Below are 15,086 nucleotides of genomic sequence, written 5' to 3' on the forward strand. Positions count from 1 at the left end.
TTTTCAAAGCAATTTGTCCTACCTTCATAAAGCCAGTCGCTCAGCCCGTTAAAGATGACTCCTTCTTTCCCAGTAGAGACCAGGCGGATGGGTCGGCTGTCTGCATTCATTTTATAGAAGATGTTATTTTCGAATATGAAAATCTATAATGTAAGAAAAAAATAAGACGGTCAGCTGGTAAGATCTTGTTTACATGCTAATCTTCAGAGTAAAAGCTTTAAAATGTGGATGTTAAAGTAGAAATCCAGTCAAGGGCTAACTAAGCTTAAACCTACTTAAAACCCCCATTTTAAGCTCTATGCTAACTACCCTAAAGAAAGATGTTAATGCTTACCTAACCTAAGGGCGCTCCAGTTCGGTATCTGATTGGATCACCATCGCCGGCTTCAGTGTAGAAGAGGGGCAGCCAACAACAGATGCTGCTCTCTCCTCTCTCCTCAAGCTGTCTGCTGGGGAGATCATGTGACCAGACCACAGTGCCCTTAGATTAGGTAAGTATACACATCTTTCCTGTACACGGTAGATTGCATAGGGTTTAGAATGGTGGTGTGAGTAGGTTTAATCTTCATCGTTTGACTGGATGTCTACTTTAAAGCTCCCAGGCAATGCTTGGTGTACGATAGTGCAAGCTGCTCCTGGCATCTGCATGCAGTGTTACTTTTTCTGCAAAGAACCTGGCATACCTTAAAAATCAGATTCTAAAATTCTTAAAATGGGACTGGGTCTTTTGCTCATATCCCTGTGAGCCACACCTTCCTTTCTTACTTACTATTATTAGCTGAACTGCACTCTTTAGCAACCTTCCATGGCATTTTACAGAAAAAAGTACAGAAAATTTCAGGGTTGTACAATTGGAAAGACATTTTATAACTCAAGTCAAACGTATGTGATGATAAGGTAATTACATTCTGTTATTTTAGTCTCCCCTTTACATCTAATACATATCTTGCATTCAGTTCTCCGCATAATACATTTTGGTTAATTTCCCAGAACCTTTTTAACACAGAAGATCTCTTAAAATTATTTTTACGTCGTGGGCAATCCCTGCTAAATTTCTACATCTACAACTACTGGTAGATTAGCTTGATCAGTACGTTTTGAATTATTTTCAGTAATAATTACAAAATGAAAGAAATTATAATAAAGGTCAGAAAAAAGCACAGTGAAAATTGTAGTGACTCCTTTTATCGGTGTTCAGTGGAGAAAGGACCCCTTGCATTTGGTGTCAAAGGGTAAGAACCTGCTTTAACCACTTAAGCCCCGGACCTTTAGGCAGCTAAAGGCCCAGGCCAGGTTTTGCGATTCGGCACTGCGTCGCTTTAACAGACAATTGCGCGGTTGTGCGACATGGCTCCCAAACAAAATTGACGTCCTTTTTTTCCCCACAAATAGAGCTTTCTTTTGGTGGTATTTGATCACCTCTGCGGTTTTTATTTTTTGCGCTATAAACAAAAATAGAGCGACAGTTTTGAAAAAAATGCAATATTTTTTTACTTTTTCCTATAATAAATATCCCCCAAAAATATATAAAAAAACATTTTTTTTCTCAGTTTAGGCCGATACGTATTCTTCTACCTATTTTTGGTAAAAAAAATCGCAATAAGCGTTTATCGGTTGGTTTGCGCAAAATTTATAGCATTTACAATATTTTTATAAAAAAATATTTTTTTACTACTAATGGCGGCGATCAGCGATTTTTTTCATGACTGCGACATTATGGTGGACACTTCGGACAATTTTGACACATTTTTGGGACCATTGTCATTTTCACAGCAAAAAATGCATTTAAATTGCATTGTTTATTGTGAAAATGACAGTTGCAGTTTGGGAGTTATCCACAGGGGGCGCTGAAGGGGTTATGTTTAACCTAGTGTGTGTTTACAACTGTAGGGGGGTGTGGCTGTAGGAGTAACGTCATTGATTGTGTCTCCCTATAAAGGGGATGACACGATCGATGACGCCGCCACAGTGAAGCACGGGGAAGCCGTGTTTACACGCGGTTCTCCCCGTTCTTCAGTTTCGGGGACCGATCGCGGGACCCCAGCAGCAATTGGGTCCGCGGGTCCCACGGTCCCATGGTCCCGGTCCCGGACCCATGGCTGGGTAGATGTACAGGACGTGCTGGTACGTCTGCCCAGCCGTGCCATTCTGTGGACGGATATATACAGTGGGCGGTCCTTAAGTGGTTATTGGCAGCCAGTATAGAAGTCCTTAGACTGAAGGTCAGTAGGCAAATTACCTCCTTAATTTAGAAACACAGGTATGTTAGTGTTACAAGAAAAAGTATTGGTGAGGCTCTGTAGCTTACACATGTATTTGCAAATGTATGCAGACTAAACCCCTGTTTTTAACGCATACTGTTAGACAGGTTGATTTGGTTGTCCGAGGGCTGGTCGGTAAGTAAGCTTGGAATTGTTCCTTGGATTTATCCTTGGCCTTGTTTATACCACTGCACCAAACCTATTGTGCACAATCCCTTGGCTCAACATCCTTGTAAGGTGCTGGTCCTAGGAAGGAGCATGTCCTACTCCACACACACAAATGTAAAAAGACCAAGGCCATGCTCTGATGATGTCAACCATGTAATTTATTCTGAATCCACTGGCTTCTACAAAACGGCTGGCCTTGGCCACGCCCCTCTGCTGAGAAGACATAACTCCTCCCAAGAGCCAACCCACGCCTTGCATCAGGGCTGAGGACTGTTGAGTAAAGTACTGAGGCGTGTTGTATTATATTATATTCATGACAAGCTTGCAAAATATATTTGTTTTTATGATTAATCATAATACTAATACAGTATGTGTGAATGACCTTGATCAGATTTTTGGTCAAATAGAACTTCAGCTGAAGCTGAGTCAGTAATATGCGAGATATTTCTGGTGTACGTAGCTAATTTGAGAATGACATATAAGGCATCTGGTATACAATGTCATGAGAAGTCAAGAATAGACAGGAATTAAAGGAATAATACATATATTTGTTTAAATGCTGTTGGGATTAGTATAATCTCAGTTATAATCATTAGTGTTCGTATGCATTTACTTAATGATGTTTAAGTAGGTAATATGTGTTACTTTAGTAGACTTCCATGATATAACATCATCAGCACATTACCCTTAACGATGACTGTAATGCACATATGCGCCTTGGCATTCAGGGGTTATACAGGGGTGATGCCTGAACTCCAGTACCGTTTTTTAGAGCGAGCGGTCGGTTCAGGAGGGATAACAAGCGATGTGGCTAAAAGCCGCTCGTTTGTTATCCTGGAGGAGCGGGAGAGGACCCCCCTCTCCCACCGCCTTCCGCCGCTGTTCCCAGGCCTCCTGTACCTCCAAGAGACCCAATGCGCAATCCGGCACTTCTGCCAGCTAGAGAGAGACTGAATCAAAGCCAGAAATGGCTTGATTCCAGTCTCCTATATGTAAACATGGAAGCAATGTCACAACATTAATTCCGGTTTACTCAGCTGCCAATGGCACTGAATTAGAAAAAAGCGACAGTATTCAGAATTGCAGTTTTGAGGGGACATCTTCCCCTCACTCGTCTCCATACCCAGCCAGCGAGAGGACCGGATCGCCTCCACCGCTGCCAACGGGTCTGGTAAGCGGAAAGATGTGCACTGGAGGGCGGCGAGAGGGCCCCCTCTAAAAAAATGTGATCTTGCGGCGAATCCGCTGCAGAGACCACTATTATCGGAAACTGGACCACCCACTGAAGAAGAGGATATCTGGGTTATGGAAGCTAGCTGCTGCCATAAAAAAGATATCCCTCTTCAAACAGCTGACGTATATCGTATATAAAGGTATCAGCGGTCCGGAAGTGGTTAAGGTCAGTGGTCACACGAGACAGCATGGAGACAGAAGGCACAGTCATGAGGCACACATGCTTCCATAAGCTTATTTCAGCTTTATAACTGTTTATTTTATTTTTACCTACAATGAACTGAACTGTTATACTTTTTACATTGCATTTATAATGCCAACTGTGTGACAATAAACTCACATTTTGTTTTTAAGTTAGCTTGGCTATCAATACTAATCTTCCGGAAATGCCTATAAGGATACTAGAATATTAGATATCTTCAATATTCTTCACAGCATGATATGCCTGCATCGCGTAAAGAAGCACAGCATCCCAGTGATGAAAAATAATGAAAATGTAAAAGTTTTTTTTTTTAAATGTTGATGGAGGGACAAGAGAGGTACCAGGAAAAGCAAAAGAAAAGAAGATTAATGCTAAGTTGTAATTTTGCAGTGTGAAAATGTTGGCACTGTTCATAGATGCCAACTTGGTTTTCCACCACATCACATCTCTTCATTCTCACTATGGCACTCCACAGAGAACAATCTCCACTATTTCTAGCATAAAACTGGGATGTTCCCATATGCAGAATTGCTAAAAACATAAGCGATAAGCAATGACAATAGATGTCAGGCTGAATGATGCAGTCAACTGGTCGACCTTCTAGATTTGCTGAACGTCATTGTATCATTTTGTGACAGGTCCTTTTTAAGAATTCTTTGTAGCTCGAAAATGGACAGCTATTAAGTATACTTAACGTCTGATGTATGAACAGAATGTTAAAACTGGTTTGTCACATTTGCTATAAAGCCTGTCAAACATTGCATGGTGGCATATAAATAAGCAATTATTGCAAATTATTAGATAACGTCTTTTGTGTTAAAAACAGCTAAAAGTAAATGCTGTGAATGACAGTAAAATAAATTAAAAAAAAACATGGGAAGTGGATTTTACACATCACTAATAATGAACAGCTGTTTTAAATGCTCAGAGATGTCAATACATTTTGTAAAAAGATTATATAATGTGCAGTGTGTCTCCCTTTTGTAACTTTATTGTGGAAAATACCTTATTTACAGCACTGCTGGGCGCCCACGTGACCCGCCGGAGCTCTTCTCTCCTCCCAGCTGATGTCAGCTGTTTTTTTTTTTTAAATAAAACTTTATTAAGCCCCTACCCAATGCAGTACTCAGAGTGAGGCTGACGTCATTGGGGATCTTGGCCCCTCCCTTTGCAGTATTTGGAGTAGGGATGACGAGCTCCAGCGGGTCACGTGAGCGGCAAGCGGCACTGCAAATAAGGTATTTTGCACAATAAAGTTACACAAGGAGACACACTGCACATGATATTATCTTTTTACAGAACGGATTACATCATTTTATAAGGTCTTTAAACTAAGGTTTATTTTTGGGATTACAGAATTTCACAATGCTGACTCCAGAGCTGACAGGGGGAGAAACTTTTTTGTACATACCATAAATAAATAAGACATCCCCTAAAAATAGTAAAACCAATTTTGGAACTATCTAGGCTGCAGGGGGTAAAAGGCTTTGACGAAGCGTAAGCTGCAATTCATTCAGCTACACCTCCCCACTGTCCTTGTTTAGTGGGATGCTCCCCATTTACAGACCTTGTAACTGGTGGGGTTCCTCAAATTGGGTACAGTTTTGAATGAATCTTAATGATTTTGGATGGTGTTTAGGCAGAGGTGGTGTGATGCACATCAATTGATTTACCTGAAATACAATCGAAGACTTCAACATGACCTACTATGAGTCACCAATTAGAGAATCTAAAATTTCTTTGACTTGTCCTTTAGTGTCTACTTAATTCACCCAAGGCACTGCCACCAACTGGCACCAACTCCCTGCAGTGCCAAAGCACAGTGCAATTCTGAGAGGTCTGATGCCTTAATAGGTCCCTCACTGCAACATTTTTGAACCAGTACTTTGCTTACTGAATTTACTTGGTAGCCTCCCTTGGCTGCTAACAATGAACTTCTTCTGCCCTGCTAAGGGCCCTCTCGCATGTGACAGCATCATGGACTGGTGATTGGCTGCTTAGAAAATTCGTCCAGCAAAATTGCTGGTACATTTTTTTATGTATGAATTGGCCATAATTGAATGACTTGTGAAACACAAATTACTTTTAGGCATGGAAAGCATGTGACTCTTTCCCTTTCCCTTACAATGTAAGACATGGGGGCATATTTAGAAAATTGCATAACTATTCATCCTCATTATGGCCAAGAGATGACGCTGAAGATCATAGGAAATAAGTATTTAGTTCCTATGATTGCCAGCTCCATCTAGTGGCTATAATGCAGTATTTTCCCAAACTGGTCTTTCTTTTTTTTTAATTAAGGAATAACATTTGACCTGTAGTAAAGGAAGAAAGTCACCTGCTTTCCATACCTACAAGTAATGCCTCATACACACGGTCAGACTTTTGCACGGTCAAAAGTCTGCCGTGATTCTGACGGAAGCCCGACGGAAAGAAAGAGAACAGGTTCTCTATCTAAGGTCCGTCGGACTTCCAACAAAAAAAGTCAGATGGAGGCTACACACGGGCCGGACTTTCCCAGAAAAAAAGTCTGTCTGACTTTTTTTCTTGGAAAGTTCGGCCATGTGTACGAGGCATAAGAGGCACTTCATACAGCTTCGGCAGGTAAATGAGAGTAAAGAACAATGCAGCGAAAGTAAATAGCATGAAAATGGGCTGGTAATCAAGCAACCTGTTACTTTGTCCTTAGTTGGCAAGGTGCAGGTTTGCTTTACATAAAAGTTATCATGTTCCTCCAAAAAATAAATCTGTTAATTGCTCAGCAATGAAATCTTGATTTAGAAGTGAAAGCCACTTCTGGGTTGCCTCACTTTGCTCTGTAATGCCGTGTACACGATCGGTGAGTCTGATGAAAACGGTCCGATGGACCGTTTTCATCGGACGAACCGATCGTGTGTGGGCCCCATCGTTTTTTATTCCCATCAGTGAAAAAACGTAGAACCTGTTTTAAAATGATCTGATGGTTAAAAAAAAATAGTAAAAAATTATCTTTTGTGGCCAAGTCCATCGGTTAAAAATCCATGCATGCTCAGAATCAAGTCGACACATGCTCGGAAGCTGTGAACTTCATTTTTCACAGCACGTCGTAGTGTTTCACGTCACTGCGTTCTGACACAAACGTTTTTTTAACTGATGGTGTGTAGGCAAGACTGATGAAAGTCAGCTTTATTGGTTATCTGATGAAAAAAATCCATCGGTCCGTTTTCATCGGATGAACCGATCGTGTGTACAGGGCATAACACTTTCTTAACCTATCACAGATGCATTGAAAGTACCAATATTTGATATCAGCATATTGGGAATTACCTGTATACCTGTAGGAGTGACATGTGGCTGCCCATGTACAGATGACATTTCTCCATGTGCAGGACTGAAGTGAACAATGACATCATCACAGCAGAGAGACAGAGAGACCTCTGGGAGCTAGCTTCATTCTCCCCTTTTACTAGCTATGTCTTTCACATTTTTCCTAACAGTCTTCATGTTATTAGTTTACTAACCTCTCTGGAGAACTGCCGGCCATTCCTAATGTCCCCTGACAGGTAGAATGTGCTAAATCAGGTCACCAGTCGTGGCCTTATGGCATTTCCCGCAGGCATCATAAAAAAAGGTCTTAGCTTTACATTAAATAAAATCTTCAAATCAGACCATCTAGGTGACAGTGTGCTGATAAACAGTGAGGGAAACATGCTCCAGAAACATATATCAACTTAATGACTAATACAGCAGTGTGTATTTCCACCATGTAGCAGTGTTCCAAACCACTGCATCCACAAGGCATAGAGAACTGCAATACGGGCACCGCATAGAGCAGTGATTTCTATACCAATAGTACAGAAAATTGTTTTTACATACTGTACATCATACAGCACTGATCCTAGTAAGTGTAGTATGTAATTGCTCTTATACATACCTGTAAATCCTGGCCAGAAATACTGTGAAGCTTGCCTGATAATAAACAAGGTACTGAGAATGGAAGCAATAAACACACAAACAATATACAGTACAGCACTTTTAGCAACCTCAGAAAATCAAAGCCTGTGAAATCACATCGAACTTACATTAAAATGAAAGAAAAGTGAAAGAAACTAATATTGAAGGAAACATTCCAAATGGAATTGCTGTCCTCCTTCTGTCATGTTTTTATTGTTGTCTTTGTTCTCACGGGGAAGATTCCCCTCACTTTTTGTCCTAGTGACACCAAGATAAAGTCTGAGACCTCGTACGGCAGTATCCATCAAGAAACTTGGTGGAAGAGCTTTTTTGCAGAGGACACCGGTCGTGTGTACGTTTTTCATCGAGGAAACTGTCGAGGAACTCGACGAGCAAAAAAGAGAGCAAGTTCTCTTTTTCCTCGACGGGAGTCTGAATTTGTTCGGCGTGTTCCTCGTCGGGCTGGTTTTCGACGAGAAACTCGAGCATGTGTATGCTAAAAAACCCGCGCTTGCTCAGAATAAAGTATGTGGCGGGAGTAAAAGTAGCATTTGTAATGGAGATAACAAATTTTTCAAGATGTAACAGACTGAAAAGTGCAAATCATCTTTTGTCAAACTTTTACTTAACACGCAAACACATGAGATTAGCAAAACCAGCCCCAAGAGTTGTGCCAGTGGAATCGAACTTCCCCTGCCATTGTATGTGTTGTATGTCACCGCCTTTGAGAACGAGGAGATTTTGTCTTGACAGTGTGTATGCAAGGCAAGCTTGTCGAGTTCTTCAACAAGCCTAACAAGGAACTCGTCGAGAAAAATTATGTGTCTTTTCCGACAAGTTCCTCGGTCGTGTGTACGAGGCCTGAGAGGATGCAGGAGTCACACAGAGAGCAATAAAAGCTTGACAGAGGTTATAACCTTCCTTTTCCCACTTTTAAATAAAAAGCAATTATTATTATTATATTTTTGTTTATTTCCAACACATTATGCTCTTTTTACCAGAAAATATTCAGAATAACATATTTACCTAAATATTTAGTTAGCAAGCTACTTCCCTGAGCTTGGCCATATTCGACCACCTGTATGAGTATGCGCAGCGCAGGGATGCATCAGTGAATTCTTAATTTTTACTTTTGAGGCTACATGAGCATTACTCAACCAGGTGTGGACCCTGGGCGTACTACACTTCACCAACAAAAACTGAATTTTTAAATAAAGTAAGCTGAGGATGTGTAATAAGTACTGTCCTTCTTGCCCTTCCCCATGAACCTGCCAATAATTCCTGTCAAATTGACAGTAGGGAGTTTCTGTGTGAATATAACAACTGCAATAGCTGCTGCTGTCACATGGGTAGTCTGTCCATTTTTTTAAATGGACTATGTGTGGGAGGATGTAAGCAGACTTGCATCCACCTGTCTCTGCCCACCTCTTGGGGTTTTGGACCGAACAAAAATAAAATAAAATCAGGAGCCTCATTGGGACCGATCACATACCTAGTATGTGATCTGGCACTTCTGGGTAAGGGGAAGGGAAAAACAATTGAGTAAATCTTCTGGAGGGAAAGTGGTCAATGGACTTCATTATCAAAACTCTGACATAAATAGCAACTACAAATGCTATTAAACCTGGTACACACTAAGCTTTTTTTGTTTAACTCAGCAGGCTGAATGAAAAACAACAGACTTCTATACTAACACATGCAATGTTAGTACAGCTACCCCCCCTCGTTGTGCTATTGTTATCTAACAGGGGGACTACCCCCTTGCCAGAACACACTGGTCAGCGCTCATAATCATTAGCTGCCAGCACTGATCGGATGCTGATCGGATGCTGGTTTTCCAGAGACAGGGGGGCTGTACACATGGGCCAAAATTCGAACAGTTCCTGCCGAACCAACCATTTTTGGTCAATTTTCAGCCCATGTGTACTCGGCATTAGTCCAAGCATCAGGTAAACAGCGTGACAGTGTGTGGAAGGCTGCGGGTGACGTCACGTCGTTCCCATCCGAACGGTGCAACCCTATGGGCAGGACTTTGTCCGCTAATGAAGTCCCATCCATAGGGACGCAACGTTCAGATGGGAAAGACGTGACGTCACCCGCAGCCTTCCACACACTGTCACGCTGTTTACCTGGCACTGGATTTTGTGCCTTTGCTTGTAAGTGCATTACTTTTTTTATTAAAATGTTACTATTTTTGCGGAGAGCACTATGGTTTGTTGTTCTTTTACATGTTATGACATATACCTCATTGGATACACCTGTGAGCCTGCCTGTCTTACCTTTGACATCTAACATTGGAATACAAGCCTGGAATATATACCCATATGGGAAGGTGCTTTTGACCCTTTTCATCTAAGGGTCCATATTGTGAGGTGAGCGGCCATTCTTAGCACTGGTGGATGTCTCTCATAGTGTTGAGCAGAATATGCCATATTCGATTTCGCGATATATCTCGAATATATATTCGAATATTCGAGATATATTCGCTAAATTCGAATATTCGTGATATTTTATCGAAATTAAATGATTGCGATTTTTCGCTATTGCGAATGCGAAAATAATTGCGATTTTTTGATAACTGCGGTAGGAGCACTCTGATTGGCTCAGAATATTCGTGATATTTTATCGAAATATCGCAACATGCGAATGCGATATTTATTGCGCAATTTCGACAAATGCTGTAGGAGCACTCTGATTGGCTCAGAATATTCGTGATATTTTACAATACAAAATAATTGCGAATATTCGGCAAATGCGGAAGGAGCACTCTGATTGGCTCAGAATATTCTTGATATTTTACAATACAAAATAATTGCGAATATTCGGCAAATGCAGAAGGAGCACTCTGATTGGCTCAGAATATTCTTGATATTTTACAATACAAAATAATTGCGAATATTCGGCAAATGCGGAAGGAGCACTCTGATTGGCTCAGAATATTCTTGATATTTTACAATACAAAATAATTGCGAATATTCGGGAAATGCAGAAGGAGCACTCTGATTGGCTCAGAATATTCTTGATATTTTACAATAGAAAATAAAAAGTGTTTTGCATTGGTGGTGATTCTTTACTCTATCCATCTGTCACAGCCATTTGTCAATCAAACACCTTGAAGATTGAACACGTTCATGCTGCATGCTTTGGACTTTTTTTCACTTCACATATCAAAGACATTTTTATGAAAGATTATTTTTCTATTATTGGGACTATATTTCTTTATATATTTGTTTCACTGTGTATTTCACAAGTTATTTGCGCTTGCTTATTTTATAATTTGCCCACATGTCTTGTCACTAGACATATTTTTTATTCTTGTAGAGCGACTCCATTTTCTGTCTTGTATTAATTTATGTTGTATAACATTTTTGAGTTGCTGCTGTATTCTCCCCTTTTTTAAGGTATGCGCAATTTTTTCCTTCTTACAAAAAATAATAATATCAAACATACAAATATTCATAACATACACATACACAAAGCCCCCCCCTTTTGCATCAGAGACAATCAGAGTTCTCCTACCACAGTTATCGAAAATTCGCAATCATTTTCGCATTCGCAATAGCGAAAAATCGCAATTTTTTTTTTTTCAATTTGGCAACATAAAAGGATCGCCTCAGCTTAGCTACTCGGCCCAGGGTCTCTAATCATACCAGCAATGCTTTTAGACGTCGATAGGATGTGATCTGTTTTAAAAATCAAATTGAAAAAATGCGAATATTCGGAATTGCGAATATTCACCGCGAAATTCGAAATATAGCGCGATTTCTCGAATATGCTATATTCGAGTCGAATATTCGCAATGCGAATATTCGTGAGCAACACTAGTCTCTCACTGTATTTCACGTTACCACCTGCATGTACCAGCTATAAGTCACGTTTGAAGATCACTTGGATGATTTCTTGATTTATGGACTATATTAGCGCTGTACTGTCTCCTTTATATTCACTTTAGGGATTTTTTTACATTGACCCCTAGTGTTCAGCTGCTTTGTATTAGGGTTTTTATTGCGCTGATTTGTCTTCTGTTATAGATTCACATATTTCAATTCCTTTACATTATAGAAGACAGACAGACAGGTGGCTGGAGGTGATGACATTAGCACCTCCTTACAGTATATGTCCCAACAGTACGAATGAGTCACTCTTTCTAAAATGGCATATATCCTGGGAGATATTGTGGATAAATATTACTGTCCCATTTTAAAGCGGGAGTTCACCCGAAAAAAAAAATTTAACATTAGATTTAGGCTAATTAAGGGGAGCAGAAACGGGTATTTTTTTTAAAATCAATGCTGTACTTACTGTTTTCGAGATAGATGTTCTCCCGCCGCTTCCGGGTATGATCTTCGGGACTGGGCGTTCCTATTTGATTGACAGCCTTCCGACGGTCGCATACAGCGCGTCACCAGTTGCGGAAAGAAGCCGAACGTCGGTGCAGCTCTATACGGCGCCTGCGCACCGACATTCGGCTACTTTTGGAAAAATCGTGACGCGCTGTATGCGACGGTCGGAAGGCTGTCAATCAAATAGGAACACCCAGTCCCGCAGCCCATACCAGGAAGCGGCGGGAGAACATCTATCTCGAAAATGGTAAGTACGGCATTGATTTAAAAAAAAAATACCCGTTTCTGTTCCCCTTAAATAGCCTTAATCTAATGTTAAAAATGTATTTTTTGGGTGAACCTCCACTTTAAGTAATCCAAGACATATTCTTAATGTCCATTATTTTCTTACTCACCCTATGCCCCTAATAGACACAGGGTGATTTAGACATAAGAGGTGCATGGGGAGCTGAAGCAAGGGTATCCCATACTTTCCAAGGAATTCTGGGTTCCACGGGCCCTCCCGTTACATTAATTTTTTGGTCTGTTACTGTGTGCTGCCAGCCTATGTGTTCAATGAACACATGACACAACACATGTTAAGGCACATGCACTAATGCAATGCACAAAGACAGAGAGGTGTGAATAGGTTCTTAACTCACAGACAGCCAGTCACCTAGAATTTCCCAAATGTGGGCAACAAAGGCAGCTCACTCAGTACCATCTACTATCTTCCATTTTTCTCAGCATGCTAGTCAGTTGGTAGATCCTCAAGGGAGACACAGACTTGCTACAAGGCTTTGCCTTGTTAGCTTCATCCCCGAACAATACAATGCATGTAATTTAGTGAAGGACAGCTGATGCTTATTTTTGTTCTACATCATAATGGTAGAAATTTTATTAATTTATTGCTGAAGTCACGTCTTCCACCTAATGATTTTTTTTTTGCGTTATTGTGAAGATTCTTTAGCAGCTCAGAAGAGATTTAATTTATTTCAGGAAGCACATTTACAATAGAGCATTTTATTCTGACCTGCTAACAATCCATTGAAAGGTTAGTGCCGGAGGGAAGCAGCCTTTTACTGCATTAGGCCTGTCAGATATTTTTTATGTGACTGTCTTGTCCAATAATTAAAGAGAATAACATTCATCGTGTTGTCTATTCTCAAGATGCTTACTTGTCAGGTGCTGCATTTCACCTGGCTTGTCCAAGATTTGACTACATCAAATGACAGCAATACTAAAGGATGTATGAAAAACTAACCAGGGTGTCCCCAGTGCCTGTATTTTTCCTTATCATCTTTATTCTAGGACAAGAAAGAGTTTGCTCCATATGGCCTAGTGACTTCCAAAAAAGGTATCTTTATCATCATATCAGATCATGACAATCTCTTTTCTTGGTGATGATTTATGAAAACTGAAGCCAGAACAATAGTGGAGCTTTTTATTTTTCTCTTGCCAGAAAGATATATTTAAAGAATAAAACAGAAGAAATGGTAGAGAAGTTGCCCATGGCCACCCAGAAGGTTTTATCTTTTGAATAAAGGAAAATGATACCTTGCCATCAGTTGCTACAAAAGGGGTAAAACAGGCCCAGAGATCATAGCCACTGTGACCAACAGCTCAGCCATTGCTCTAGCTTTCATTATTTAATCTACCTATTTATATTCCTATTGAAGGTCAGAGAATGAAACATGGCACTTTGCTTGGTTATTGTGGGAATAGCTTCACTCTTATTTTAGAAACAATAACCATGTGGTCACACCCTACTTGTGAATGCCACATCCCTATATCTTTAAAGCGGGGGTTCACCCTAAAAAAAAAAATATTTTTCTACCATGCCATCCAGCATACTAGTGCAAGCTACAGTATGCCTTTATTTATTTTTTTGCGCCGTAGTCACAGTTTAATCCCTTAGTTAAATTTCAGACGCCCGCGGGGAATGGGCGTTCCTAGGCAGAGGGGAACATGATTGACGGCCGGCTATGGCGCGTCAAACTTCCCGAAAATAGCCAAAATAGGACTTGGCTCTTCACGGCGCCTGCGCAGTCAGCTCCTAGTCTGTCTGCAGGCGCCGTATAGCGCCGCGAAGAGCCGAGTCCTACTCCGGCTATTTTCGAGAAGCGTGACGCGCCATAGCCAGCCGTCAATCATGTTCCCCTCTGCATAGAAACGCCCATTCCCCGCGGGCGTCTGAAATTTAACTAAGGGATTAAACTGTGAGTACGGCGCCCAAAAAATAAATAAAGGCATACTTTAGCTGACGCTAGTATGTTGAATGGCAAGGTAGAAACTTGTTTTTTAGGGTGAACCCCCGCTTTAAACACTTCCCATCCCGCCTATAGTCATATGATGTCCACAACGCTACATATACACATATATAAGTCTATAACATGTATCTTGTTACACATATAAAAATCAAGGCAATAAATAAGGCCACAATAGTAATCAAGACAAATTGAGTATAATTCTCTTAACTCCTCTATGGAATTTTTGTATGTGTAATAAAATACACTTTTTTAGACTGGTATATATGTGTATATGTGGAGTGCCTGAAAGGTCCCACCCAAATATGGAATTGCATAATTTGGGCCAGATCCACGCAGCGCGGCACATTTTTACATCCGGCGTAGTGTATTTTCCGTATCCACAAACAATGTGCGCCGTAAGTTACGGCGGCGTAGTGTTAATGTGTCGGCGTAAGGGCGCGCAATTCAAATCACTAAGTTGTGGGCGTGTTTTATGATAATACGTCTTGACCCCACGTAAATTACGTTTTTTTTTTTAATGGCGCATGCGCCGTCCGTGGGGGTATCCCAGTGCGCATGCTCCAAATTAACCCGCAACAAGCCAATGCTTTCGATGTGAACTTAATTCTACGCAAAGCCCTGTTCGTGAACGTTTTACGCAAATGACGTACACAACGGAAAATTTGTCGCTGGCCCGACGTCCATACTTAACATTGCG

The 15,086-nt window shown here is 40.8% G+C and overlaps 1 protein-coding gene across 4 annotated transcripts in view; it reads right to left on the reverse strand.

Annotated features, from left to right (window-relative positions):
* Positions 1-15,086, reverse strand: part of DPP6 (dipeptidyl peptidase like 6) — a 1,751,424-nt gene that overhangs the window by 222,934 nt on the left and 1,513,404 nt on the right. For all 4 annotated transcript variants that reach the window (XM_040352727.1, XM_040352725.1, XM_040352728.1 and 1 more), the window contains exon 8: positions 23-143. In XM_040352727.1, coding sequence (XP_040208661.1) covers positions 23-143 — 121 coding nt within the window. The remainder of the gene's footprint in view (positions 1-22; positions 144-15,086) is intronic.

Source organism: Rana temporaria, chromosome 5 (assembly GCF_905171775.1).
Source record: "Rana temporaria chromosome 5, aRanTem1.1, whole genome shotgun sequence".
Classification (NCBI taxonomy): Eukaryota; Metazoa; Chordata; class Amphibia; order Anura; family Ranidae; genus Rana; species Rana temporaria.